The sequence below is a fragment of the Stenella coeruleoalba genome, assembly GCF_951394435.1.
Source record: "Stenella coeruleoalba genome assembly, chromosome: 5".
NCBI classification, from domain to species: Eukaryota; Metazoa; Chordata; class Mammalia; order Artiodactyla; family Delphinidae; genus Stenella; species Stenella coeruleoalba.
In genome coordinates, this window is record NC_137150.1 from 140,647,596 (window position 1) to 140,673,324 (window position 25,729).

At 58.7% G+C, this 25,729-nt stretch overlaps 1 protein-coding gene across 1 annotated transcript; it reads right to left on the reverse strand.

Moving 5' to 3' along the window:
- RIPK4 (receptor interacting serine/threonine kinase 4) lies at nucleotides 1-25,049 on the reverse strand. Its single transcript, XM_079922905.1, has 8 exons — nucleotides 24,742-25,049; nucleotides 15,470-15,761; nucleotides 9,811-9,959; nucleotides 8,209-8,258; nucleotides 6,527-6,685; nucleotides 5,659-5,762; nucleotides 4,161-4,422; nucleotides 1-2,446 (listed from the first exon to the last, which is right to left on the reverse strand). The coding sequence occupies exons 1-8, from the start codon at nucleotides 24,921-24,923 to the stop codon at nucleotides 1,287-1,289; spliced, it is 2,358 nt and encodes a 785-aa protein (XP_079779031.1). The 5' UTR covers nucleotides 24,924-25,049; the 3' UTR covers nucleotides 1-1,286.
- Nucleotides 25,050-25,729: the final 680 nt, after the last annotated feature.

Consider the following 25,729-nt stretch of genomic DNA (forward strand, 5'->3'; position numbering starts at 1 on the left):
GTCGGAAGAGAACTTAGCTTTATTGACATCAAACGGAAGCTTCTTCTTCCACGTGTTCTACATACAACAGTAGCACGACACATTCAAAGCACAAGGCATATTAAAACATAGCCAGTTCTAAGCAGCCCGGATATTTCCTGTCACAGAAAAGAAGTATCCTGCCCACAGATTCACATTAACATACATGGTACGTTAACATCAATCTCTGTTTCACACACCAGTCCAAAGGGCATGTTTGCATACAGGGTCGGGGCCTGCAGCAAACTGACTCTAATCATAGTATTGGGGGGCGGGTGCATGTGGGACACAGGTGACAACTAAAGAACGGGGTTTTTACATCCAAGACCGTGAGGCTGTCTCCTGGAGCTGACTTGGGGGGTCACACCCCAAAAGCTGAGGCCCCTGCAAAGAGTAGCCGTTTGTAAAGCAGGTCAGAAATCTCCTTGGAGACCCTAAAACAGCCTCACTCGGCACAAACCGCTACCCGGCCAAGGCTGACGGCTGAAAACAGTGAGGAAGGTGGTGCATCTAACTCGCTAACACTGTTGAGTCCGAAACTGAGGCCGTCAGTGAAGTTTTCTTGACTTTTAGACACTTGACTCTAAAGTTCAGACATTTTCTGCAACGAGACATGAACTAGGGCAGGTAGCACTCACGGCACACGTGTGTGGCCACCCACGAGGACTGAGTGACGGACAAATCTGGGTATGAAAGGGCCGGTGAGATGACCGTTTTTGCTTTAAAAACCAACCACCGGTTCACACTCGTTGCGCAGAAGGCAGACGATCCAATGAGATGGAAGTTTTTCACGGATCTAAAGCGACAGCTGACACTGTTCGTCTATGAAAGGTATTCTTCCGGAGAACAAGAATTCCACGAAAGCCTTCTGGAACAGGCTTCTTTGCCTGCCGCTGCAAATGGAGAGAAAAGACGCAGCTCTTCCTGCACACCGCCTTCCCAGCCACAGGTGGCTCCGCTCACGACGGGGTGGGGGGGCTCACGGCCCTGTCACCGAGGGACCGACGGCAGGAGCGGGGAGTGCAGCCAAATGCCTCCGACCCCCGTCCCTCCGACGCCGGGCGCACCCGTGGGCAGTGGTCACGCGCACTCTGACCAGCCTCGTCGGGGGGGGCGGTGCGCAAGCGACGCCCAAGCAGACGCCGGCGCGAATCCCGAGTCGGCGGCCACCCGCCTCTCGAAGGCATCCCGCAGGCCGCAGACGGGGCGAGCGGAGCACGGCGCGGGGACAGGAACCCCGCGGGGGCCCCGTCTCCGGGGGCGGCAGGCTAGGTCTTGCTTCGCCGGAGGAGCGCGGCGGAGGAGCCGGGGCCGCCCTGGAACTTGAGGCTCTGCAGGTTGACGTGGGCCCCGTGTCTGAGCAGCGTCTCCACCGTCTTGGCGTGCCGGCCCCGGGCGGCCAGGTGCAGCGCGCTGAGCCCCTGCTCGTCAGACAGGTCACGCACGTCGGCGCTGACTAGCTCCGCCACCACCTCCGAGTGCCCGCCGGCGGCGGCCAGGTGCAGCGCCGTCTGGCGGCGGGGCCCCCGGGCCAGCACGTCGGCCCGCTCCTCCACCAGCAGCCTGACGGTCGCCAGGTGCCCACCGCGGGCGGCCAGGTGCAGTGCGGTGCAGCCCTCAGCCGTCACGGCCTCCCTGCGGGCGCCCCGGTGCAGGAGCAACCTGGCGGTGCTCGTGTGCCCCGTCTCCGCGGCCACGTGCAGGGGCGTCTGCGCCAGCAGGCCGCAGACGTTGACGTCGGAGTGCAGGTCGATGAGGACGCGGGCCACGCGGTAGTGCCCGCGCTGGGCAGCCAGGTGCAGGGGCGTCCTCCCATCCAGCGTCTGGGCGTCCACGCTCACCCCCGGCTGCTTGGCCAGCAGCTTGACGATGGGCAGGTGGCCCTGCCAGGCGGCGTAGTGCAGCGGCACCCAGGCGTCCTTCCCCGGCAGGCCGGCGTCCACGCCGTGGCGCAGCAGGATACGCACAATGCTCTCCTGGCCGTGCTGGCAGGCCACGTGCATGGGCGTCCGGCCCTCGCAGTCTGCCTCGTGCATGGAGGCGTTCTTCTCCAGCAGCAGCCGCGTGCTGCCCTCGTCCCCATTCTGGGCCGCGAAGTGCAGGGCCGTCCACTGGTCCTCGTCCGCGGCATTGACGCTGATCTTCCGGGTCAGCAGGAGCTCCACGACGCCCCGCACCCTCTTCTCCACGGCCACGTGGAGGGGGGTGGAGCCCTTCCTGTTGGTGAGATTGGGGTTGGCGTTGTTAAGCAGCAGCCACTTGACGCAGTCTTCCTGCCCAGCCTGCACGGCCAGGTGCAGCAGGCTGGCGCCGCCGTCCAGGACCAGGTCGACGTCCTGGGGCTGCAGGATCTTCATCAGCCTGCTGGTGTCCCCGTTCACGATGGCATCCACGAGCTTCTTCTTCTGGATGTCGGTGGCACCGAGATCTGCGGGGAGAGCAGGTGCAGGGGTCACGTGGGGCTGCCTCCCCGGGCCCGGCCAGTGTTTTCTACATGGCCCCCAACTCCCCGTGGCCTCCAGGCCGCTTTTTATCTGAAATCGCTTAAGTGCTGTGCTGTCCATGCTGGTTTAATTAAGATCGAGTGGGGAGACCTCGGGCAGGGCAACGAATGTCTCCAAAGTGCTCTTCTGTCGAGGTACAAAGTAAAAATCATTCTACCCATCCGGTAGGGTTGCGATTAGATAAGGGATGTAGAACTCAGGCCCCAGCTGGTACTCAGAAATGGCAACACAGACCAGGCAGCAGCCCCCAACCCACCGGAGAGCTGGCAGCTCCTAGCCCAGGCCACTCCTCCAGGGCCCACCACCTGCTCCCAGCCCAACCTCCAAATGATGCCTCTTGTCTCAGCAATATCATGAAGGACGCTTTCTAGAAGACTCCTTAAAGGACCGAGTCTCCCATTTTAGAAGGACTGTTATTCACAATGTAAAGGTTACATTTAACATAAAAATCCTATTACATTGTCGGGTTCCGATTTAAATGAAACGAGACGCCCTCACGTGAAACATTTTCAAGGGGCCCTGCGTAGGAGGAGGGGGCATGGGGTGTATTAAGAAAATGGAATCAGCCCAATGGGGACTTAGTGTTTTAACGCTGGCTTCTGAGATGGGCCAGTGATTGGTCCTCTCCAAGCATGAAGATGTCACTTGAGGGTAGCAGGCCCCGAGAGAAAGTTCTACGTCTTTCTCCGTGGGAGACGGGTGCTTCTTTCTTTTCAGCCTCATTGCTGGCTGCTAACCTCCAGTCCAGCCAGGCCTTCCCCACCTCTGCGCCTCTGTAAGGAGTTTCCTCAACCCTAAGTGCCCCCTTTCATCCCAAATATTCCACTCTAAAAATTCCAGGAGGTCCATGGCATCTAGGAAAAGTCCGCATTCCAGGAGGAACTCCCCGATTCCCCAGGAAAAACAAGTTCCCCTTCCTCCTGGGGTCTGTACCCTTCCCGCGCCCCTCTGGCCACCCCTGCACTGTAGCCCTAAGCGTGAGCAGGCATATTTTCCTCACGGAAAGGAAACCTCATACGTCATCCTCACAGGCAGCAACGAGGGGGCTGTAGTTGGCACCAGGCCCCCACCCGAGGGCCAGCACCTGGGACAGGGCAGGGGCAGGGGAAAGCACCTTCTAGACAGAAAACCCAAGGTATATAAACAGGACCAGGGAGTCACAACCTCCAAGGCCAGCTTGCCCATCAACATGCACGGCTACGGTAGATGGGAGCGCACGAATAAGAAGGAATGCGGGTGTTTTCCCCTCACCGTCTGGGAAAGGGGGTACAGGGCTGAAATTACGAGAGAGAGGTCTCCAGGGGGAGGGGTTCCATACATCCACTGGGCTCCCTGATGCAGCTCGAGTTCTTCAACCTGCAAACTGGAGGTCAGCCCCTGCGTGCCGGGCTGGCACGGGTGAGACCCACCCGCACAGCCAGGGGTGTGACTCACCCCTCTTACATCTAAGTGACACCTGCTCGGCCCACGTGCATCTCTGCATTTGCACTGACGCCCAAACCCAATCAGTGAAGGGCTGCAGAAAACACAGGACAGCTACCGTGAGGTCAGGAAGCCCGTTCAGTTGCTCACTCTCTGCCCGGCCCCCCGGGCCCCCAGTTAAGCGCATTATTTCCCAGGGATGGGCCCTCCACTCACCGCCCGCTGAAGACTCCCGCTCGAAGGACAAGGACAGCGACCCTCTGGAGGAGAAGGCAGAATCCACCGAGGACACCCCCGACAGCCTCTTGCCGCTGCTCGCCGACGGAAGTTTGCACGCGGAGGAGCTGCGGCCGAGCTCTTCCGGGCCCTCGAGGGTCTGGGAGATGCCCGAGTCTAGCTGGGACAGCAGCTCGGAGAGGCTGTAGTCGTTGTCAAAGGTCGGGGCAGAGGCTCGCTTGAGCGGGGTGGCCGCGGGCGCCTGCAGAGACAGCACACGGAGGGGATGAGGCTCCATCCGTGACCTGACGGGGCGGGCGGAGGAGGTGGGGAACACGTGGGTCCCCCGTGAGCCATGCAGGGAATTTAACTCCCGTTACCATGGTTCTAGGGGGCCCAGAGACCGTGCGCTGGGTCCACCCGGCGGGAGGGCATGGTAAGAAAAGACGACGACGGGGACGGAATGCCTGTCACCATGCTGGGCCCCATCTGCGCAGTGACGTGGCCCTGAGTTATCCGGACAAGATGTGAATAAGCTGCAGGAGGTGAAGCCTGTGTGCTGGCCGTGTCCACCCGGGACACGTCAGCGCTGATACGAAACGGAGGAAGGAGATGGGCTGGGGTCCTAACAACCCGCCACCCTCCCCGGAGCTGTGCGAGTCTAGCTGGGGGCCGCGTGTGTACAAGGGTGGGGGGCAGGGGCCGAGCTACAGGCACAGCACGGCACTCCACCCCAACCCATCCTAACGGGCCCTTCCGAGGGCCCCCTCCTGCCCGGCCGCGAGAAACGCAGGTTGTGCCGAGGGGTTAGAATCTGCAGGTGACTCGTGATTCCTCCCGGTTCCCGCCCACCTGTCCCCAACTCTTCCCTCTCCTCGGGAACTGGTGGCCTGGCGCACCGAGTCACACCACGCGCTGGGCCTTTCTTCCCTTGTGGGGGTGGTGGGGGCCGGGTCCCCTTCCCTGCCCCTCTGCCCTCTGCCCTCACGCACACGCCCCTTCCTGCTCAGACAGCAGACACGCCATCAGTGCTTACTTATCTCCCGGCCTCACAGCACAGCCTGGGGTGACAACACCAGATGCCACCCAACAAGGTCAGTTTAGCAGGCCCCACTTCACGAGTCTTACTACCCGAAAGGTACTTATTTAGTTCGCGTAGTTGGAATTGATCACATCTCACCTACCCTGCGTGGCACTCATAAAGCAAAACGTGCATAGGCAGAGTTAGAAAGTGGACAGATCCCCAGCCTCCAGGTGCAAAAAGACCCCAGACCCCCAGAGCCCAGACCCCCTCCCCAGCCTGGCCTGCAGGCTTCCAAGGCCAGCTCGCCAAGGCAGCAAGCTCGAGGCCGAGCAGCCAGGGGCAGGGGCGGGGGACGGCCCAAGCCTCAGAACAGGGTGCGAGTGGTCCAGGCTGGCAGGGCATTTGCAGAAAAGAGAGACTCAACCCCCGAAGCCAAGTTAGGGGAAACCGGGCCCCCGGAAGGGTCCCCATTACCTCGGCCTCGGCCTCAGGTGGGTTTCTCACATCCGGGTCTGGAGTTGTCTCTTTCACTTCATCGTCAGGTTTTTCGCACAGGTCTTCGGTTTCAGAGGTGATTTCTTTGGGGGACAAAACACAAAAGGGTATATCGCCTCCACACTGACTCACACAAATGCTCTAGTTAAACGTGTGACCTCAGGCCGGGACAGAAGAGGCAGCACCTGCAGGGTCCAGCCTCTTGACCGGTCAGCACTGTGGCCTCCCAGGCTGCTGGCCCCGGCCAAGCTCATGGCAACCCCGCAGGGGTCCCCATCGGCAACCACATGCAGGGTCTGGCCAGACTCCAAGCAGGAGCCACCGAGGCCCTGTTTCCCCAAGAAGCCAGACCCGCCGGAGCGCGTACCCCGACGGCCCGGCTGCCAGCTCCTGGCGAGAGGCTCCCACCGCATTCACGCTGGTTTCCCCATACGTTTTAAACGTCGTGATCAATTTCAAGTGCGTCAGGATCACTCTCCTAACCAAAGGACACAGCCGTTCCCCAGGGACAAGGCGCCATGAGAAATGCAAAGAAAGCCGCAGGCCAGCGGTCGCCTCGTCCCTAAAAGATGCATTGCTGCATCTGAACCTGCAACACCAAGAAGAGGCTGCTGAGGGCAGCGGGCCACAGCCGGGGGTGGACAGCTGGAGCTGGCCACGTGGCTCCAGCCTCCTCGCCCCCATCACAGGCAGGGGCCACAGGCGGGCACACCCTGCGGGTGCGGGGCCCGCCCTGGCGCTCCTGTCTCCGGACAGCCTCCCCTGTCCCGGCCGTCGACTCCGTCACCTGGGACAGCGGCACGACCCTCGAGCAGCAATACTCCGGGCACCCTCTGGGGGCACTCACCTTGGAAGCTGGGCCGCTCCCGGGGGTCCCCGTGCCAGCACCTCTGCATGAGGCGCAGGAGACTCTCGCAGGCGCGGGGCCTGGGTCTGCAGACAGGCGGCAGCTCGGGGCGGTGGCCCTTCACCACTTTCACCATGATGTGCAGGATGTTCTTCTCATCTGCAAAGGGCAGGTGCACAGGTCAGGGCAGCTCCGTGGGGCTGAGGCAGGATTTCTTATCTTCGGGAGGAGTGACAACCGTGGGAAAGTGTGGGGCACGTCACCACCAAGCGCCCAGGAGACACGGTATTTCCTTTTCAAAGCACAGAGCATTCTTTAATCCTTCACCTTGCAGGGCACATCTGTCCTCTGTTTTCCAGGTTTTAGAAACTATCTGTGATCTACCAAATGGAATCACTGCCTTGTATCACAGAGCAGGTCTTTCTGGGCATCGAACTCAAAGGAAAACCAAGTTCAAAGGAGAAAAATACGGAACGAGATCGGTTCCAAAGAGGCCCACGCCCACCAAAGGGAAGAATGCTAAGTCACGGAGTCACATCGCCCAGCCTCAAGTGGCCCAAACTGCCCTGCAGTGACGAAAAAGTCCTCCTGAATTTCTACCCCAAAGCGCAGGCCCCCGGCGGCCCGAGCGACAGTGCCACCTGGCCACGCTGAAAAGAATCCAGGCCACGGACCTCCACTGAGGAGGAGATGGCAGGGAGACAGGGTAACGACGCACAGACAAAACCCTGCAAAAGACCTGGGGGCCACGTGCTGACCCTGATCTGCGTTCTTAGATCTTTTTGGTCAGACCAGGTACTTGACTTTTCCAATAAAGTGAGTCAAGGTACTTGCGTAGCCCAGGTACTTGACTTTTCCAATAAAGTGAGTCAAGGTACTGAAACCTCGGGGCCGGAAATCAGCAGGGCGGGTGCGTGGCAGGGGGAGGAAACCCACAGCCCTCGGGCCAGGTGTGCTGACCCGGGGAGCACCCACCCAATGATTCTGCAGGCTGGTTGCCCCACAACGGGAATACACTTCACGTGACCAAACTGTACACTTCAAAACGGTTCAGATGGTCATTTTTAAGTGATGTGTGTTTTACGATCAAAAATTAGAAGATTAAAAAAATATGTATCGGGAAATCACTACAACGGACAAACCTACAGAGACAGAAAGTAGATTAGTGGTCAACAGGGGCTGGGGTGCGGGGAAGGGAGTGACTGCCTAAGCAGCCCGGGGTTTCCTTTTGGGGTGATGGAATGTTCTAGAACCAGACGGTGGTGACGACTGTACAGCACTGTGAATGCACTTAGTGCCACAACGTACAGTTTAAATGGTTAAAATGATACATTTTATGTTACGTGTATTTTATCACACACAAAACAATGAGCTACGACCTAACAAGAGCCACTGGACAGACCCCATCAGATCGGCGCCTTTCCCCGTACGTGAGCTGCACGGCAGCGCGCCTCGTCGGCATATATGAAAGCCTGCGATGAGGTGGGCCGTGGGTCTCTGTGCGGACCTGCTGGGCAGGACAAGGCAGCCCTGCTCCCCACCAGACGGCCCGCCAGCACCACGGCCCAGAGCGGCCCCGACTGTGATCCGCAGGCACTTCTGACACAGAGAAAGGACCACAGAGCATGCCCTCCACTGCTCGGCGAGAGGCAGCTGCATCACCCCTAGACATGTCCACTCACCCGCAAACGGCTTCTTCTGCGTGAGCACGCCCCAGATCACGATGGCGAAGCTGGAAGGGAAGAGGCGCGTCAGTGTCTGCGTGCCGGAGCCTCAAACACAGCGACGAGCTTGAGGAAGTCCACCCAGCGCCTTCGAGAGACTCCGAGACAGAGAGGGGACACCAAGGGATCTTTCATGCAGTGTTTTAAATGGGCAAATACTCTTACTGTGGAACAGGGCATGTGGAAAGCTCAAATGTCAGACAACAGACAAAACTCCATCAACTGAACTGTCAGTCCCGACAGCAGGAGGGGTTCCCGAAGGGACCGCCACCCTGTTCCTGGACCGCCAGCTCAAGGGGAGAACGGCGGAGTCTGCTTCTCTCACACCATCTTCCTGCAAACACTGGGCCTCAAAATACCGACGACAGCTCTGGGCGTCTCGAGCCCACTGACGTCATCTGAGGGCGTGGAAAAGATGAGGGGGCACCGGCTGAACCTCCCAGAGCCCTTTTTGGTTGTTAGAAATCATATACACTTGTGTGTAATATATATGTGTGTGTGTTACCTTTATATCATTTATATATTAATTATATATATATATGATTACTCTGGATATACCCCGAAAGAGCTCAATCTGGTAAAATTAAAAAAAATAAAAACAGAATCAGAAGTCCAAGCACTGAGCTACCAGCCTGCACTGGGTTAAGGGCAGCTGTTTACCGAAAGGCAAGAAGTCCCCATTGAAAAGTAATTGAAATCTACAAATTCAAAAGTTGAAACTCTCAACCCCGAAATAAACAGAGAATCTTATTCTCCCCAAACCCTACAGGCGGGTGCCCAGCGCCCTGTGCACCACTGCCCGACAGACGTCCTGCTCAAAGTCCAGCAAAGCACGTGCATGGGCGGCTACGGTCAAACCAGTCGGCCAGGACTCCAGGCGGTGGCCGTGACCCGAAGGCGGGGCTCAGGGTGACAGTCACCGCGTGAGCCAAGAACCACAATGAGGGGCTTACGTGCCTGCCGGCACCCGCCCTCCTGCTTTCCTGCTCCGAGAAGTCTGCGTGATTAAGACCTTCGCCATGTGGGAAGGGAAGGCGCCAAGTGATTCACGCTTGCTCTCCAGCACAGACATCCCCGGTGCCAGTCTGTGAACAGCCTCTAGGGTGTCTGTGCTCCTGTCACGCGTAAGTGACGTTAGGAAGTGAGTTCCGGGCCACAGGGGACTGGATTCTGGAGCCGGAATCCACACACAGACAGACACAGAGACCACTTGAGGTAGCAGGTTCTCTCAGCAGACAAGCAATAGAGCCCATGTTCCCTACATCCTACAAACACCAAAGCTTCCACGGTGTGGGAGCTGCCCATCCGGTTGCATAACCGGCTCTAACTGACACCAGCCACTAACGTTCTCCATCCCGGGCCAGCGGCGCTCACAGCAGAGAACTCCCTCTTGTAAGCCAGTCCTTGGATAGCCCGGACCCTCCGCCTAAAAGCCCTTTCCTTTGGACTGAACCTCTTATCGGGCGGCACGGAGGAGCCCCTGGCCAAGCCCCCCTGCAGAGCACGAGGAATCCAGGCGCGGAGCCCCTGGCGGCCTGGGGCTGCGCGCCTGACACACACCTGTACACGTCGTGCTTGGTGTCGAAGAGCCGGCTCTTCTCCCGGATACGCTCAGGAGGAAGGTAGGCGATGGTGCCGAAAAGGCCGTCCATGCTGAGGTCCTGCGAGTGGGACAGCCCGTTGCACTTGGCTAGCCCGAAGTCGGAGATCTGCAATGCAGTGGCGGGAAGGAGCTCGTCAGGCTTGGCTGGCAGCTTGCTGAGTGAGGCAGCCGGGGCTGCTGCTTTGGGACGTTTTATCAGCATGCTCTCCCCCAGGACCCTGGCAACGTCGGGGGCAGGGGCGGTACCCCCACCCCCCACCCCCGGCTGAGCAGCTGCGTTCAGGAATCGGCACCACGGCTCTCACATCACCTGCGCTCCCCGGCGCAGGCGGGAAGGCCCAGCCAGCCTGGGAAGAACCATGCCTGAAACCATTAGGAGCTTGATGGACAGGGGAAAAGATTACACTTGAAGGAAGGAATTCACTGGCAGAAGGAAGGCAAGGGAGGGGGCACCCTCAGAGGCAAAGCAGTTACGCACTCGCACAGCTGGGCCGGCGGGCAAGCAGCAGCTGCTTCTTCAAAGGGAAACGCGCCTTCAGAAGCCCTTTAAAGCGAGCAAAACACAACTGCCAACCTCGGCGGCCCTCTGTCCTCCACCTGGAGCGTTCCAGGAACAGACACCTGCTGGCTCCAAACACAATACCCAAACGACAGGTGTGACATACATCCCCTCCGCCGCAGGGCCCACCGGCCCAAGGGGCACCTGGACCCAGCAGCTCGGGCCTCATACACCTCTGCCTCCGCGTCTCCTTAGGCCAAGGCGTCCTGAAGGCTCAGGGGAACCCACAAGGGGGAAGTCACTGCGGAGCGCCCGCCCTCCCCCCTGCAACCCGGGGTGTGAATCAGAGCCCTCAGAGGCGGTGAAACGCTGTGTGGGATTAGGCCACACTCTCTGGCATTAAGGGACTCAGGATCCGCGTGGAAAACGGCCCCTTCGTAAATTCTCCTCCGAGGCGCGTGGGTTTTTCTAAGCCTTCTAGTTAACTCCGGGCTCCCCTCAAACACGCCTCTGGGGTGATGGGAAATGCGGCCGAGTCAGGCCTTTGGTTCTGGGCTCACCTGCCCACAAGGTGAGCCAGGGGCCTGGCGTCATCACCGCTGAGCAGGGCGGGTTTAGGACTGGGGACTCGCTCCTTCAAGGGGTCTCTGACCACATCTGCGGTGGGGGCGTGGGGGATGGGAAGAAAGCCTGTGACACTGGACCCGGCCCCCACTTCTGCAGTCAGGCTCTGCCCGGTGGGGGGGCGTGGGTCCACACGAGTGAGGCCGGCCTGGCCATTTCGGGGTCCCCAGCAGCGGTCCATTCTCTGACCTCCCAGAAACTTTCCACTCGGGAAAGGGAAGTGCTAGCTCCCCAGAACGAACCCATCACCCCGACCCTGCAGCTCGGGACCGGGGACAGAGCAACGCAAGGTAGCAGGTGGACGAGCGGGAAAGTTTCAGTACCAAACTCCCAGCAGTGTGGACGTGTCAGATTCAGGACTGAGGACAGACGGGGATGCAGGGATCCTGGCACCTGGTGCCCCACCCCCACGTTGGCAGCCTTTTCTCCTTATTTCTGCTGCTTCAAGATACACACTTGACGCAAAGAAAATAAGCCTAAATTCTACGTGAAACCTCCGGCACCAAAAGGCAAACCCAGAAATGAGAATTCTCTGATGGCCACCGACCCTCCGGCCCACAGGATCTCTCCACCTGCTCCTTCTCACCTGTCCCGCCCAGGGAGGGCCTGCCTCGTCTGTCCCCGGGTTCCCAGACAGCAGGACAGTGTGGCAATCCCTGAGGACAGCAAGCGCCCTATAATTTACAAATGAACCCGCACTCAACGTCCGCCTCGGTACTGCCCAGAGCCAGTGCTCACAGGGGCCCCCGGGACACGGCCCTTCCCCCGCCGGGCCCAGCTGGATGAGACTAACAGAGACTAACGAAGGGCCGGGTCAGGGCCGTGCCACCTTGGAGTGAAAGGCCATTCTGCACCACAGAGAACAGGACCCTGGGTATCCAGCCCTCTGAATACAGCCTGGTCTGGGCAAAGTGGGCCCCAAGCATAGCTTGAGATTTTAAGTCGAGTTATTCCATTGTCAACTTGCGCTTACTACTGTCACTAGAATTAATATTTTAGTGGTGATAGTTAGCATACTTAATACTAACCTCACATATTAATTTAATATTAAAGTGTCTAGAATACACTTTCCAAAAACAGGTGGTTGCTGTGAAATTTTCAGTTCCAGTCATCCTACGTATGGACAAAAAATGTAGCCTCCAGGGACCAAGGGAAGGGGATGGAGTGACAACTTAGGATCTTATTTCAAGATTCCAGATTAAAGTTGTATTGCTAAAAATAACCATCAACTAAAAACTGCCCAGAAATCGAGCGGCCGACTTAGAACCTCAGATGAGGCTCCTGCTGAGTTGTTCCTGAGGATGAAAAACACGCGTCCTGTGAATATAGTTTCTGCTTGTTTGGGGCTGTGCAGGGTGACTGCCCACCTGGTTAAGGAGTCACAGGGCTTCCCTGGTGGCGCAGTGGTTAGGAATCTGCCTGGCAACGCAGGGGACACGGGTTCGAGCCCTGGTCCGGGAAGATCCCACATGCCGAGGAGCAGCTAAGCCCGTGCACCACAGCCACTGAGCCTGTACTCTAGAGCCCGCGCGCCACAACTACTGATGCCCACGTGCCTAGAGCCCGTGCTCTGCATCAAAAGAAGCCACCACAATGAGAAGCCCACACACCGCAACGCAGAGTAGCCCCCACTCGCCACAACTAGAGAAAGCCTGTGTGCAGCAGCAACGAAGACCCAATGCAGCCATAAATCGATCAATCAATAAATTTATTTATTTATTTAAAAAAAAAAGGAGTCACAGAAGTGCATTCCCGACCTTTGGGAAAGAGGGGCTGGTGGCCTGGCCACCTCCTCGGAGCTGCAGTGTCCCCTCCCTTCCTGTCAGTGGAGACTGCTCCCAGCCACCCCAGGTCCTTATTAACAAGCCCCTTGGTCCTTTAAGGAACGTTCACCCACTTCCTAAAACTGCCACGAGTGCCAGGCCTGCCAAGCCCGGGGTGGACAAGCGGAGGAGGAAGAAAGCGCTCAAAGCAAGGAGCCCTGGGAGCCAGTGCAGAAACGACCACAAGGACATCAGCCCCGGGCGCCAGCGAGCGGCACTCAGCGCCCTGCGGGGCGGGCGTTCGGTCCTACTGTGTACGCAGCACCGGCGACCACCCCTGGACGCAGGTCAGCATCGCGGCGTGGACAGGACAGGAGGAGACTATGTGCCGGCCACTCCCAGCACCCAGAGCACCAGCCCTCGCCGACACGCCCTCGCCGACACGCCCACAGCCAGGCGAGGCGTCCCCCAGCGACAGGGCCACCACCCCCCCTGCCGGGGACAGAGCGCGCGAGGGCTGTGCTGCCCAGGAGGATGTCACCGTGGTCCTCAAAGGGCGGGCCTCCTGCCCCAAACATCCCACATGGCTGTTAGGAGAGCGGCCCGACGGTGGGAAGGGAGTGAGCTGAGACACAGGCCCCGCTGGGCCAGCTGCACTCCGTGACTCTGAAAAGACCGCTCAAAGGGATGGGGTGCAATCAGTGGGGTCTCCCTAAGAAAGGCACGTTCTATTACAGTGGCATCTCAGCGTCCTTAAAGACGAGCGGAAGGCCTCCCCACACCCTGCACCCTAATCCAACTACGCCTCCTGCTTCTCCTGCCCCTAAAAACCCAGAACTTGCCGTGACTTTTCCTGGGTTGCTTCCTCCTCCGAAAGGCCCTTCTGCAGGTGCCCCCACTCCTGACTGGTCCTCTCCGAAGACCAGTCCCATCCAGTGACACCCTCACCCGAGCTGGAGTTCCAGTGACCCCTCTCCCACTGCACCCCCAGGGGCTGTCTGGACACCTACCGCCCGCTACCCCGTCTGCCCTCATGCGCCACTGCGTGCCACCCGTGATGTCACGTACGGCAGTGGGGCGGGTGGGAGACCAAGGGCTCCAGGGCCGCAGAACCCGGTTCGAACCTCTGCTCAACCACACGCAGCTGGACAACCCTGGCCTCCATTTAACCCCTCGGAGCCTCAGCTTAGCAGGAGCCACCGTCCCCTCGGAACCTCCCCTGGCAGACGGGGCAGCTCCCAGAGACAGGGCCTTGCGCACAGTGGGGACCCATCCTCACCTCCCCTTGCTTGTGCTCATTCAAGTTTGAGATCAAAGGTTTCACTCTGACTTGGTGCCCACGGACCCCACGCTGGTCGTCACAACTCTGCAATGCTCGTCGGGGACAGAGTCCACGTGTGAAGCCAGCACCCCAACCAGAAGGAAACAGGACTGCAGGGCTGCTAGAACTCAGGAAGGCTGGGAACCACCCACTTGTTGTTTGTTCCCTCAATTCCCCGCTTCACTTTAGCGGGAGGGTACTTCCAGCTTCTGATAAAATCTTATTCTCGAAGGACACCGCCTTAAGGACACCTTGTCGTTAAGTGTACGACGTGGAAACTGATTCCCCCACCGGCCACAGGCCGGCTCAGCCGGAGTGCTGTGCCTGCTGCGGAGTCGGGGTGCAGGGGGGTGGCTGTGTGCGACCCCGGGCCCAGCCCTCCTTCCACGGCGCCGAGGAGCCGGACGGGACCCCGGCCACGGCGTGTGGCCCTTCCTGACCCGCCCTCCTGAGGGACAGGGTGACCTCAGCAGGTGGGCGAGCCTAGAACCCATGTCACTGAGTGGGAAAGCCACGGCTAGTGCCCCCCACGGTGTGACACGATGGCCTTCCAAGGGAGAGACATCTTCAAAGAAACACAAACCTACCACACTAACAAGGGCCAGTTCCAAGGGGACGGCACCCGATTTTAGTTATATTATCCCTCGTGCTTTTCTGCTTTATAAACTTATCAAAGAAAAAAGATCAGGGCTTCCCTGGTGGCGCAGTGGTAGAGAGTCCGCCTGCCGATGCAGGGGACGCGGGTTCGTGCCCCGGTCCAGGAAGATCCCACATGCCGCAGAGCGGCTGGGCCCGTGAGCCATGGCCGCTGAGCCTGCGCGTCCGGAGCCTGTGCTCCGCAACGGGAGAGGCCACAACAGTGAGAGGCCCGCGTACCGCAAAAAAAAAAAAATCAGAACTCACAGGCCTTGAAGGAAGAGAACAGAATGAGTCCCTCCAGGGCCCCTCTCCACAGCACTCCGCAGCCCCCATTTCCGAGCACCCCGAGACTCCCATCACCCTGAGCCCGGGAACCACCAAGGGGAAACAGGCTGACCCAGCCCACACGGAGACGGCCGAGCCGAGGTCCGCTTCAATCTGATTGTGTAAGATGGCCAGTAAGACCGGAATCCACAAACCCACAGCCTCTTTTTCCGGGGTGCCCAGAACCTAGAGTCCTGATCCAGGACTTGGGGGCGTGACCCTTGTTCATAAGAGTCCATTCTCCAGTTACACATCTGTGGCGTTTTTACCAGCCACACACGGCAAGACTGGGGATCCTGATGCTGAGAGAGGCCTCTGCTTTGAGTTCTTTCCCACAAGGGAACCACCTCCTCTTCGGCCCCCTCGCTGGCCCTGAGGTTCCAGTCCCGCGGCCCCCCACCCGGGGCATCCATCGCTCCGGCCACCCGGTCCCCTCACGTCCTTACCTTGACGTGGTAGTGGGCGTCCAGCAGGATGTTGGCGGGCTTGAGGTCCAGGTGGAGGAGAGGCGGGGCCATGCAGTGCAGGAAGTTCATGCCCACGGCCGTCTCGTGGACGATGCGGAAGCGCAGGTCCCAGGGCAGCGGCTCGGAGGCCAGCAGCTTCTCCAGGGAGCCTGTCTCCATGTACTCCATGACCAGGCCCACGGGCTCCTGGCAGATGCCGTACACGGGCAGGATGTAACGGAACTTGGCCATCTCCATCTTCTTGGCTTCCTCCAAAAGTTCCATGCGCTCCCTGGAAAAGTTCAAAGACGTGAGGGATGTGTGCGCAGCGGTCACCTGGCCACAGGCACAGGCACTGTGGCCAGGAGATCAGCAGCTCCACACGGCTGAGAAAATTACTAAAATGCACGTACACGTGTACAAGGGCACGTATGTGTGCGTGCGCGCGCACACACACACACACAGAGCTCACTTTAATGTCACATAATTAAATTCTAGGCCTTCCCATGTCTTCAGTCCGTGGTTATTCAAACGCATCTACGCGTCGTGGGGTTGTTGTAAGCAGGGAGGAGAGAGCCTGCAATCATTATCTGAAAACCCTCCGGTAGCACTGAGCCAATGCAAGTTCCGAGCTGCAGATGACGAGGCCACACTGACAATCCCTTCCCTTGGGATGACGGAAGGGACGTTTAGGTTTGACCAAAAGCTTTAACGAATTATCCATCCAGAGAGCCCAGCCCCCTTCTCTGTGAAGCCCATCACTCTGGCTGGCCCCGTCATTCCTAAACCCTAACCCCACGCTGCAATTAACGGAGCCTGGTCTAAAGCAGGGTCTGCAGACTGCTGCCCAAGAGCCACCTTCTTTTTAAAACCATTATTTAAACTGTAGTAAAATGTACGTAACATACTATCTATCGCCGTAACCATTCCCAAGTGTGCGATTCACGGGCATCATATCCGTTCACGACATTGTGCAACCAACACCACGCACTCCACCCAAAACTTCGTCTTCGTCCCAACAAGAACTCTGTGCCCACTCAACAGGAACCCCTCCTTCCAGGCCCCGCTCCCACCCTCTCTTCCCCTTGCCGTCTATGAACCTGCCTGCTCTAGGGATCTCACATATGTGGAATCATGTAGCATCCGTCCTTTAGTAACTGGCTTATTTCACTCATCATATGTCGTCCAGGTCCATCCACGCTGTAGCACAAACCGAAACGTCACTCCTCTTACGGCTGAGCATGATTCCATTGTATGAACACACACATTGTGTTTACCGCTCCTCTGCTGATGGACAAGACCCTTGGGTCGTTTCCACCTTCCGGTTACTGTGACTAATGCCGTACATTTATACACACAGGTGTTCAAGTCCCTGCTTTCAACTCCTTTGGATACGTGCCGAGGCGGAGAGTTGCCTGGTCACGTAGTACTTCAGTGTTTAACCTTTTGGGCGACTACCAAGCTGCTGTCCACAGCCAGCCCCTGTTCTGTAAAGAAACTGACTGCATGGCAGTCTCACCCGTCCACGTCCAGCGGGGCGGAGGCTGTCTCCGCACTCGCGGCAGAGATGCGTAGCTGCGACGCAGACCCCGTGGCCTGCAGAGCCTCAAAGGTCTACTCTCTGCCCTTCACGGAAAGTCTGCCAACCCCTGGTCTAAGGCCACTTCCTGGTGCAGCCTTTACAGACTGGTATCCAGGGCCTTGGTCGGCGTCAGCGTGATGGGTCAAAGTCTCAGAGTACATTCAGGAGAAGAGGCCACATCCCACAAGGCCAAGCTCTGGCCTGTTCTCAAACACGGCCACCGTAGAAAGCACCCGGGAGACGGCTGAAACGCAGACTCCCGGGCTCCGCTCCCGGAGAACAGGCTCTAGGTGGGTGCCAGGAACCCGCTTTCTAGGAAGCTCCTAAAGGAAGAGTCTAGAACCACACAGCCTATGGGAGCTGGGAACTGAGGCAGGAAGCAGCCGGGGCAGCCTCAGGGCCCCCCAACCCCCCGCCCGAGAATGCAGATTCCCACATAAGCCCCCCGGCCCAGGACCCAGGATGGCTCCGCTCCCACCACGGGGGCTCTTCCGGAGCTTGGGTGCAGCTGCCCGCCCCACTGCGCCTGCGCCTGCTTCCCAGCCTGCTGGAGAGTCAGAAACTACCACGGAAATGAGGCTGCTTCTTACTGATCTGACCTCCTCTCTGAGACCGCAGCTCACTCCCAGGCCTCCTTTACAGGTATGAAAACACTTCCCAGGGAGGAAGCCACCTGCAAGGAGGAACCACGCCGCACTGTTTACCAAGGTCTGCAGCACCCAGCTCTGCCTGTGGTGGGCTCAGCTGGACAGGACCACAGCACCCCTGCCCGCGCGTCCGGCCCCTGCATATGGGAGGGGAGTTCCCGCCCCTCCGCCCTCCCCAAGGTGAGCGCTGGCCAAGGCGGGTGTCTCAGGGAGAGGATCCCTGGGTGCAGACCAGTGGTTCTCCCCTGGGGGGACTTTGCCTCCGGGGGACATCGGGCACCGCCGCTGGCATCCAGTGGGTAGAGGCCAGGAGCGCCACCCTGCACCTTGCAGCACACAGGACAGCCCCCCAGGCAAAGACTTACCCTGCCCCAAAGGCCAAGAGTTAAGCCTGACAACCACTGGAACACAGCTCACGCATTTTCAGCCAAATTTAAAATAAACCACTAAAGGGATTTCCCTGGCGGTCCAGTGGTTAAGACTCTGCACTTCCACTGCAGGGGGTGCCGGTTCGATTCCTGCTTGAGGAGCTAGGATCCCTCATGCCCATGCCGTGCGGCCAAAAAAAATTTTTTTTAAATAAACCCCTACAGTCTGGAATCACCCACCTAAGTACTCCCAGCAATTACTTTAATTTTAATCTGCACCCAATTAAAATTCATTTATTAGTAAGTATTTACTGAGCATCCTCTACATGTTAGAACTGAGGACGAAAGAGACCCCTTCCTTGCGCCTTCAGGGTATTTACCTTCTAGGGGAGAAGGTGGAAATCACCCCGAAAAAAAGAAGTGTAGTTGAAAATCCAAGTTCTTTGAAGGGGAAGTACAGGGACCTGGGGACGTTTAATAAAGGGGGTCCCTGACTCAGGTGGGCAGAGGGCAGCAGCGAGGGCTCGTAAGGTCTCAGTCCCATTCCTACACCAGAGCCCCGGGCTGGAAGCAGCAGGGGCAGAGCGGCCACGAGGCACTCAGGGTGGTCACCGGGGCCCCGGCTGCCGGGAGTGCAGACAGAGGAAGCTAGTGGATGCAGGGCTCATTTTCGAGGGAGAACCATTAAGTCCTGGTGACCGACTGGATGTGGAGAAGAGGGAGGTAGCAAGGATGACCCCAGACGTCTACTGGGAATCACTGGGTGGCTCCCCATTTATGGAATCAGCAGGAGCGGGGCAGGCAGGGGGCAAGGGGATCAAGACTTTGGCTCTGAACAGGCTCAAGGAGCAAAAGAATTCCCCTAGCGTCAGGAAAGAGTGCGACAGGTATCAGGAGTGAATCATGACATGACTATAGGACAAAACTGAGCTCAGCATGACGTGCCCTCTTAGCACTCCAGTCAAAGATCCAATGAATGGAAAACACGATGTCCACAAGAGCCCCCGTGGAGGTCCCCGGGCCGGGCTGAAGAGTGGGTTCAGGTGCCTGGCCCAGGCCGGCCAGCGCCGGCTGCAGCCACAGTGCTTGCTGGGTTCCAGGGTGACATGCAGGCAGACCCCAGCGCCGTGCCCGGTCCCGAGGGACATCTGAAAGAGGAAAGGGCTGCATCAAGCAACACTTCAAATAAGGGTTGTCAGTTAAGAAGAGAGAACGGCGCCCTCGGGCCCATCTCCTTTCTCCTCCCCGGGGAAGACCTCACGTCGCCTACATTAACCAGTTCAACTACACTCCTAACACTCTCTCCCGAGCTGTCATGGCGGGGATCAGTACCGCTGCCGCTCTGTTTCCTATTTTAAGAAGCAGTTTTGCGACCTGTCTGGTCCCACTGCCTTTATTCTCTGTTAAAGTGGCCGCTGGGCCGCCGCTCCCCACCAGCGTGAGTCCAGCACACTGCGCCCACGTGGCCCTGGCCCGGGTCCGGCCGCAGGATGGACAGAGACCCGCTTCCGCCGGGAGACCACGGGAGGATCCCTCCAGGCCCACAGGCTTCCAGGCACTACAGGTTCCGGAGTTACAGGCCGGCCACTCACAAGGATGGCTTTTTTCCGCTTTCAGCAGACGTTCTGAGAGGCAGCCAGACCGACAGCTGAGGAGGATGTCGATGCCGCTGAAGCTGAAGGTGTCGTTAAGTGAGGCTCCATTCGCCCAAAGGGCTGCATACGTCAGAGCCAGGTGACTTCTGACGGCTGAGCTCACTAGACTCAGGGGAGCAGCTGGCGGGAAAGCCCCACCCCAGTGCACCCAGGTCAGCAGGTTTGCGGCTCTCTCCCCCGCCCCGGGCCCTCCCCACCGCACTGAGAGCCCATTTACCTTAGTTTAAAAAAAGGGGGGGGGGCGAGCCACTGCAGCTGTCTGCTCCAGAAAGCTGGCCACAGCCGGAATGTTCTCAGACAGCCCGCACCCTTTCCGGAAGCAACACCAGGCAGCTCGGTCCCGCGGACCACGCATCCCAGGACAGCTCGTGGAGGACGGCCAGCTATCCTGGAAGATAAGGCCTCGTTTCCAGGACAAATCACCTCTCCGTGACAGCTCAGTCAGAAATGCCTAAGAGCCGAGGACTCCGCCATGGCTGCATCCCTGGGGCGAGGAAGGAGGTCCCGGGATCACCCAGCAGGGGGTTCCAGGGGACCCCCCCCCAGGGAGCCCCTCACTCAGGCCTGGGGAGTGGGTTGGCCGGGCCCCCTAACCACCCTCTTTGGTAGCGTTCAGAAGGGTCGGCACAAAAAATGTTCATCCCGTTTACATCCTAGTAACCACTGAGCCGAAATCCAAGCCACCCCATCCTCGGGGCCTTTCTTCAGCTGCCCCTAGGATACCCTCCAGTACCCACTCCCCCCAGCTCCGCTGCTGGCAGCATCAGCAATTCCATAAGCCTAGACTGGGCCCTCTCCGGGCACTGCTGGAGGAGACGGGAAGGTGCGTCTCACCCAGAATGAAACCACCACCGTGTCAATTATTTTTTTTTAATATATTTTCCTCGAAGCGGTGTTCCCGGTTTATGCCCACAACAGCACAAGGGAACTGGAGGTGGATTGACTGTGATGACTATTATCCCTTTAGCACCTGAGCGATTTTCAAGCCGGTCCCAGAGCCCAGGTGCAGGAGGGGGGCCGGGGGGCTTCAGGAGCCCAGGCTCTTCACAGCCACACCATCAGCATCAAAGCCCACGCCACCTGGTGACGAGTGACCTTTCAGGCCACCCGAGTCCACGGACATCAGTTTCATTCATACAACCTAAGAACGGTGACGTGCTAAGAGCGTGTCTACGATTAGGCACGATTCAGTGGGGCTGGCGTCGTATTTCTCCTCTGTAATCGTTCCCATCACACCTCCTTTCTCCCATTCGGGGAAGGGTTGCTAATTCCGTTTCCCGGCAGGAATGGGGACAGCACCCCTGCCCCGCCCCTCTTGGTCGGAGATGGAAAATCTAGGCATTAACAGGACCAAGTCGGGGTAAAATTTGTTAAAGACACTTTATCCACAGCACTTACATCCATTCAATGTTTCTTCCCAATTGAGGCTGGCCAAAGCGTATCTCCCCCACCCCGGGGAGGGCATCGGGATAGGGAGAGATACGAGGAATCTCACCAGACTGATTATTTCTAAAGGACACTTTCTGGAGAAGCAATGGGGTTCTCCTCCAGGCCCAGCCACAAATTCCAAAGACATCCAGAGGGCGAGGGAAGCTTTCCGGAGGCATGGACCTTGGAAGGGGGAGAACACGGGCCCTGGGACAGGCCTGCTGAAAGAGGAGTAGCAGGAAACTACGGGAAGGGGGAAAAGGGTCGGGCTATAGGGAAGGGTACCCTGTAACAAAGTGCTCCTCAGAGGGAGAAACCTGGGAACCACTTGTGGGAAAAGGCAGCAGGAAAAACGGTTTAATCATTTGTTACTGATGCCTCCCAGCCAGGCCTTCTCGCTGCGCACCAATCCACTTATGTCCCCAGGGAGCCTGCGAGGGGTTCCCACACTGCTATTTTTAAACTGACAAGAACCGGGCTTGTCCAATTGTCAGCTCTGTGCTTACACACCCGGGGTTTGCTCGGGCTCGCCCTGACTAGCCGCGGCCAAGCTCCAGCAGCTGCAGGCGCTCAGTTATCCTGGGCTTCCTCTGAGCCAGGGGCTGGGGGCCGGAGGAACGGGCCTCCAAGGCTTAGTTCTCACCTAAATGGGAATGCCGCCCCACCCCCCCAGCTAGACTCCGGCCAAACCCTCGTGATCCCCAATGAGGGTCAGCCAGGGTGGCTACACGTCCCCCAAAGCTCCCAGATGTGCCCGTAAGCAGAGCGAGTGCAGATCAATGGGGTGTCACTTGGGAATGCCCCGGGGGTGCCCCTTGGAAGCCCCTGGGCAGGTGTCTCTCTGCTCTCTGGGAACTCCAAGTGGTGTCTGGGACTGGGCAGCCCCTGACCCTCCCCACCCAGAAGTACCTGCTCACGTGGCCTGGGGCAGCCTGCTGCTCTGAGGGCCCGGGGTGCACGCTGGGGATCAGGCCCTGCTGTGGTCAAGGGGTGGCATGAAGACTGGGGCCTGCCCGGAGGGAGAAGCAGGCGATGAAAAGGACCCACACGTGTACTGGCGGTGGGTCCCTATGTAACCAGTGCAGGAGGCCCCAGGAAAGAAAAGGTCAGGCCCTCACGGCAGGGGTGAGAGGCGCCACCCTTCAAACAGGTGAGACAAGTTTTAGCTGGCAGGGGTTTGGGGCTGAGGGCTGCACCAAGGACCCCCAGTAGAATCTTATTCCCCACTCCAGGGAGCATCTTGCAAATAGAAAGGTCAAGGTGGGGGCAGCTCATCAAAAGAGCACCGAGGCCACCTGCCAAAACCTGGGAGGATGGGGAGCGCAGCAGCCATTTCCAGGCCTAGAGGCAATGCCGCAGGGCAGGCAGCTGCTCCTGCACCACAGCAGGCGCGACACAAGCGCCTAATGGGCGTCTCAAGCCAGGGAGAGTCAGTAACGAACCTAGAAGACTCTTCTTTACAGGGAGCAGGGGTGTGACCACCGTCTCAGTCAGAGAGCCCAGCTCCTGCCGCTAACGCAGAGCGCCAGCCAACCCCGCCCAGCCTGGCAAAGTGCAAGAGGTGAATCTCTTCCTGTTGGGCAATGCTGACCTCTACCCAGCTGTCCAGTACATGCCACCACCTGCCTATTTGGGGCAGGGCAGGAAAGCCTTCCAGGTAAAGGACAAAAAGCTTTGCAACGAGGCAATGCAGGATCCTAAGTGGCCCGCCTCACGTGGAGAAACCCCACCTCCACCTGGGCCACCCAAGAAACGAGGGCCCGGTCGCTGGAAATAACAGACCCTGAGGGTGCGGGCTGCTGAGTCAGCCCGGGGACGTGCTTGTTTACTAGGCTCCTCCGATACAAGACGCTGGCGCTAAAACCTGCGGCTGATGAAGAAAACTCGGCCAGAAGACTCCAGCAGGCAAAGAAACGTCCCCGAGAGCGTAAAAATACCCACACGCCGGCAAGAGTCGCGCCTTGCAGGCTCTAACTGGGGACCGGCGTTCAAAGAGGTTTGGATTTCAGCAAAACAGCCAGGGCGCCCCTCCCGGCCTGAGAAGTTCCTGGGATCCGAGGGAAGCACAGCCTCACAAGCAGCTCCCCTGCGCGTTAGTGATATTTGCGCGACACTCGCCACCACTCTACTGAAGTTTCCAAGAGACACTGTGCTCGAGGCTTAGAGCAAAAAGCCACCAACAGTTCTGCTGTATAACCTCCCAGGCCAGGAGGAAAACACAAAGCCACTAAGTGCGCGGGGGCTTCCTCCCCTCCGGGACCTGAGGGGGCACACGCTGCAATCCTCTGTGCACCTCAGTCCAGGGACACGCGCACCACCATTCTGGGGGTGAAAAGCTGGAGTTTGGAGGCCCCAGCATTCAAGAAGCCGAGGATTAGAAACCAGGTCTCTGAGGCAGCAAAGGAGCTGCTTTTCTGAGTCTGTGTCTGTTCGGGGCTGACTGTACAGGGGGCTCTCCACACAGAACACAAAACACCACACACCTTCCATGTAGAACGCAAACGTCACCAAAGGATAGGCAATTTAAACGCGCTCAACCGAAGCTTATAAATTATTAAAACGCAACCGTAAAGAGTGAACACCCCTCACCCCAAAAGAGCTACTTCTCAAGACCCTCCTCCCACCCCACCCCTAAAATTATATACACAGACCACAATCCACCGACCGAATTTAACTGGGGCAGCTCCGGTCCTTTCCAACCGTCTTCTTTAACTTGAGCACCTCTGTTACCGAGGGACAGGCAGGTGGCCTCCCAGTTTGGGGATGGGGAAACTGGGGTCCAGGAGGGCACCATGGTCCAACCATAAGTGCAAGGCCGCTCCGCAGAGGCTCGGCCTCTAAATTAAGTCAGCTAAAACGAGAGGGTACGGCCAGAGAGCGCTGAATGTTGGAACCTGGCACCCCGGGCCGCCTGCCGGACCCCACGGCCAGGCCCAAGCCGGGTAACGCCGACGCTCAAGTGCCCGGGCGCCGAGGAGGCCTGGCCAAGCCAAGCCAGGGCTTCCGACCGAAATAATTACCGTCTTACACCAATTTGTGCTCCAAAGTAAATTACTAAGTAAGTCGAACGCAATCTAACTAACTCACAAAGCACAGATCCCACACGGCACTTTTTCTAAGCCGGGCGCAAACCGCAGCGCCCGGGTGGGTCCTGGGCGGGACGGACGAGCCTCCGAGGGGCGCGGGTCCAAGGCGCAAGGTGAGCCCGCGACTCTGAAAATCCGGGGCTCACCGGAAGCCAGGTAACAATGCCGGGCGCTGAACACCGTCTTAGGCAAACGCGGCTTCCCGAGGCTCCCCGTAGGAGCCGCAGCCCGGGGCACCGGCGTGAGCAGTTAGACCCGGAGCTCGCCAAACCACCCCCAACGTCCCTCCGGCCGAGCAAAAGGCGCAGACCCCGCCGGGGGCTCACGGCCTCGCCCGGCGCTTGGTTCTCCTTCCGAGGCTGCTCCCGAGGCGACTCAGGTGGAGAGAACGGGAACGCCCGGAATCCAAGCACCCCGGCCCCGGCCCCGGCCCGCCGCCGCGCGCCGCTGTGAGGCCGGGCCCCGCCGCCCGCCCCAGCGCCGCCGCCCCCGCCCGGGCCGCTGACCTGTCGTCGACGTGCAGGCTCGGCGAGCACTTGATGGCGAGCCACGTCTTCCAGTGGACGTGGCGCACCTTGTACACCTGCCCGAAGCCGCCCGAGCCGACCTTCTCCCAGCCCGCGAACTCGTCCGCGTCGAACGTGCGCAGCAGCCCCAGGGCCCACGGGCTCCGGCTCTCGCCCTCCATGGCGCGCGTCTAGCCGCAGCTCCGCGCCGCCGCGGCAGCCCAGGTGCCCAGGTGCACGCCCCGCCCACTGACGTCACGTCCGCAACGCGCCCCGCCCCCCGGGCCAGGTCGCAGCAAAACGACCCAAAGACCGGTGAGGACCCAGCGCCGTCTCCCCGTGTTCTCTGCGTGAGAAGGCGCCCGGGCGCCGCGGGCGGCTGTTGACTTGCGTGTGCGCGTGTGTTTAGATGATTGTAGAGTCATATGCAGTTGTAAAAAATAATGCACTCCGCCAAATGCTTCCCCAGTGCTATCACTTTGCAAAACTTTGCCAAAAAAGAAAAAAGTAGATACTTTGATACAATCCACCGGTCTTATTCAGATTTCCCCAATGTTATTTGTCGTTGTCAGTGAGTAAGAAGTTGTATACAATGCGATCACCGATGTAGGTTCGTGTATCTGTCACTACAGTCAGTTTATGGGACATTACATCACGTGAGAACCCCTCCCGTGGCCCTTTGATAACAGAACTCCCAAGCCCCGTCCGCCACTAATCTTTCTTCTATTTCTAAAATTGTGTTATTTCAAAATACATTATGTTTGCACACAGGAGTCGCATAGCGTGGGAGATTTTGGAATTGGCATTTTGCACTCAGCGTAATTTCCTGGAGATCCACCTTTCGCTTTTTTACACCGAAGTTTCCACTTTGAGAGTAACATTTTTTTTTTCCAGTTACCCCGACAGCAAATCTAAAGTGCATTCCAAAGACAGCAGGAGTTCCCGTTCTTTCCTAGAGTAGGGCTTCTTTTCACTTGTAGAACAGACC

Excerpts from the sequence above, each read along its gene's own strand:
- RIPK4 (XM_079922905.1), bottom strand. The coding sequence starts at position 24,923 with ATGGAGGGCGAGAGCCGGAGCCCGTGGGCCCTGGGGCTGCTGCGCACG. Across the intron at positions 9,960-15,469 it reads ACGCCCACTACCACGTCAAG|ATCTCCGACTTCGGGCTAGC; the intron begins GTAAGGACGTGA and ends ACTGCATTGCAG. Across the intron at positions 8,259-9,810 it reads ACCAAGCACGACGTGTACAG|CTTCGCCATCGTGATCTGGG; the intron begins GTGTGTGTCAGG and ends CTTCCCTTCCAG.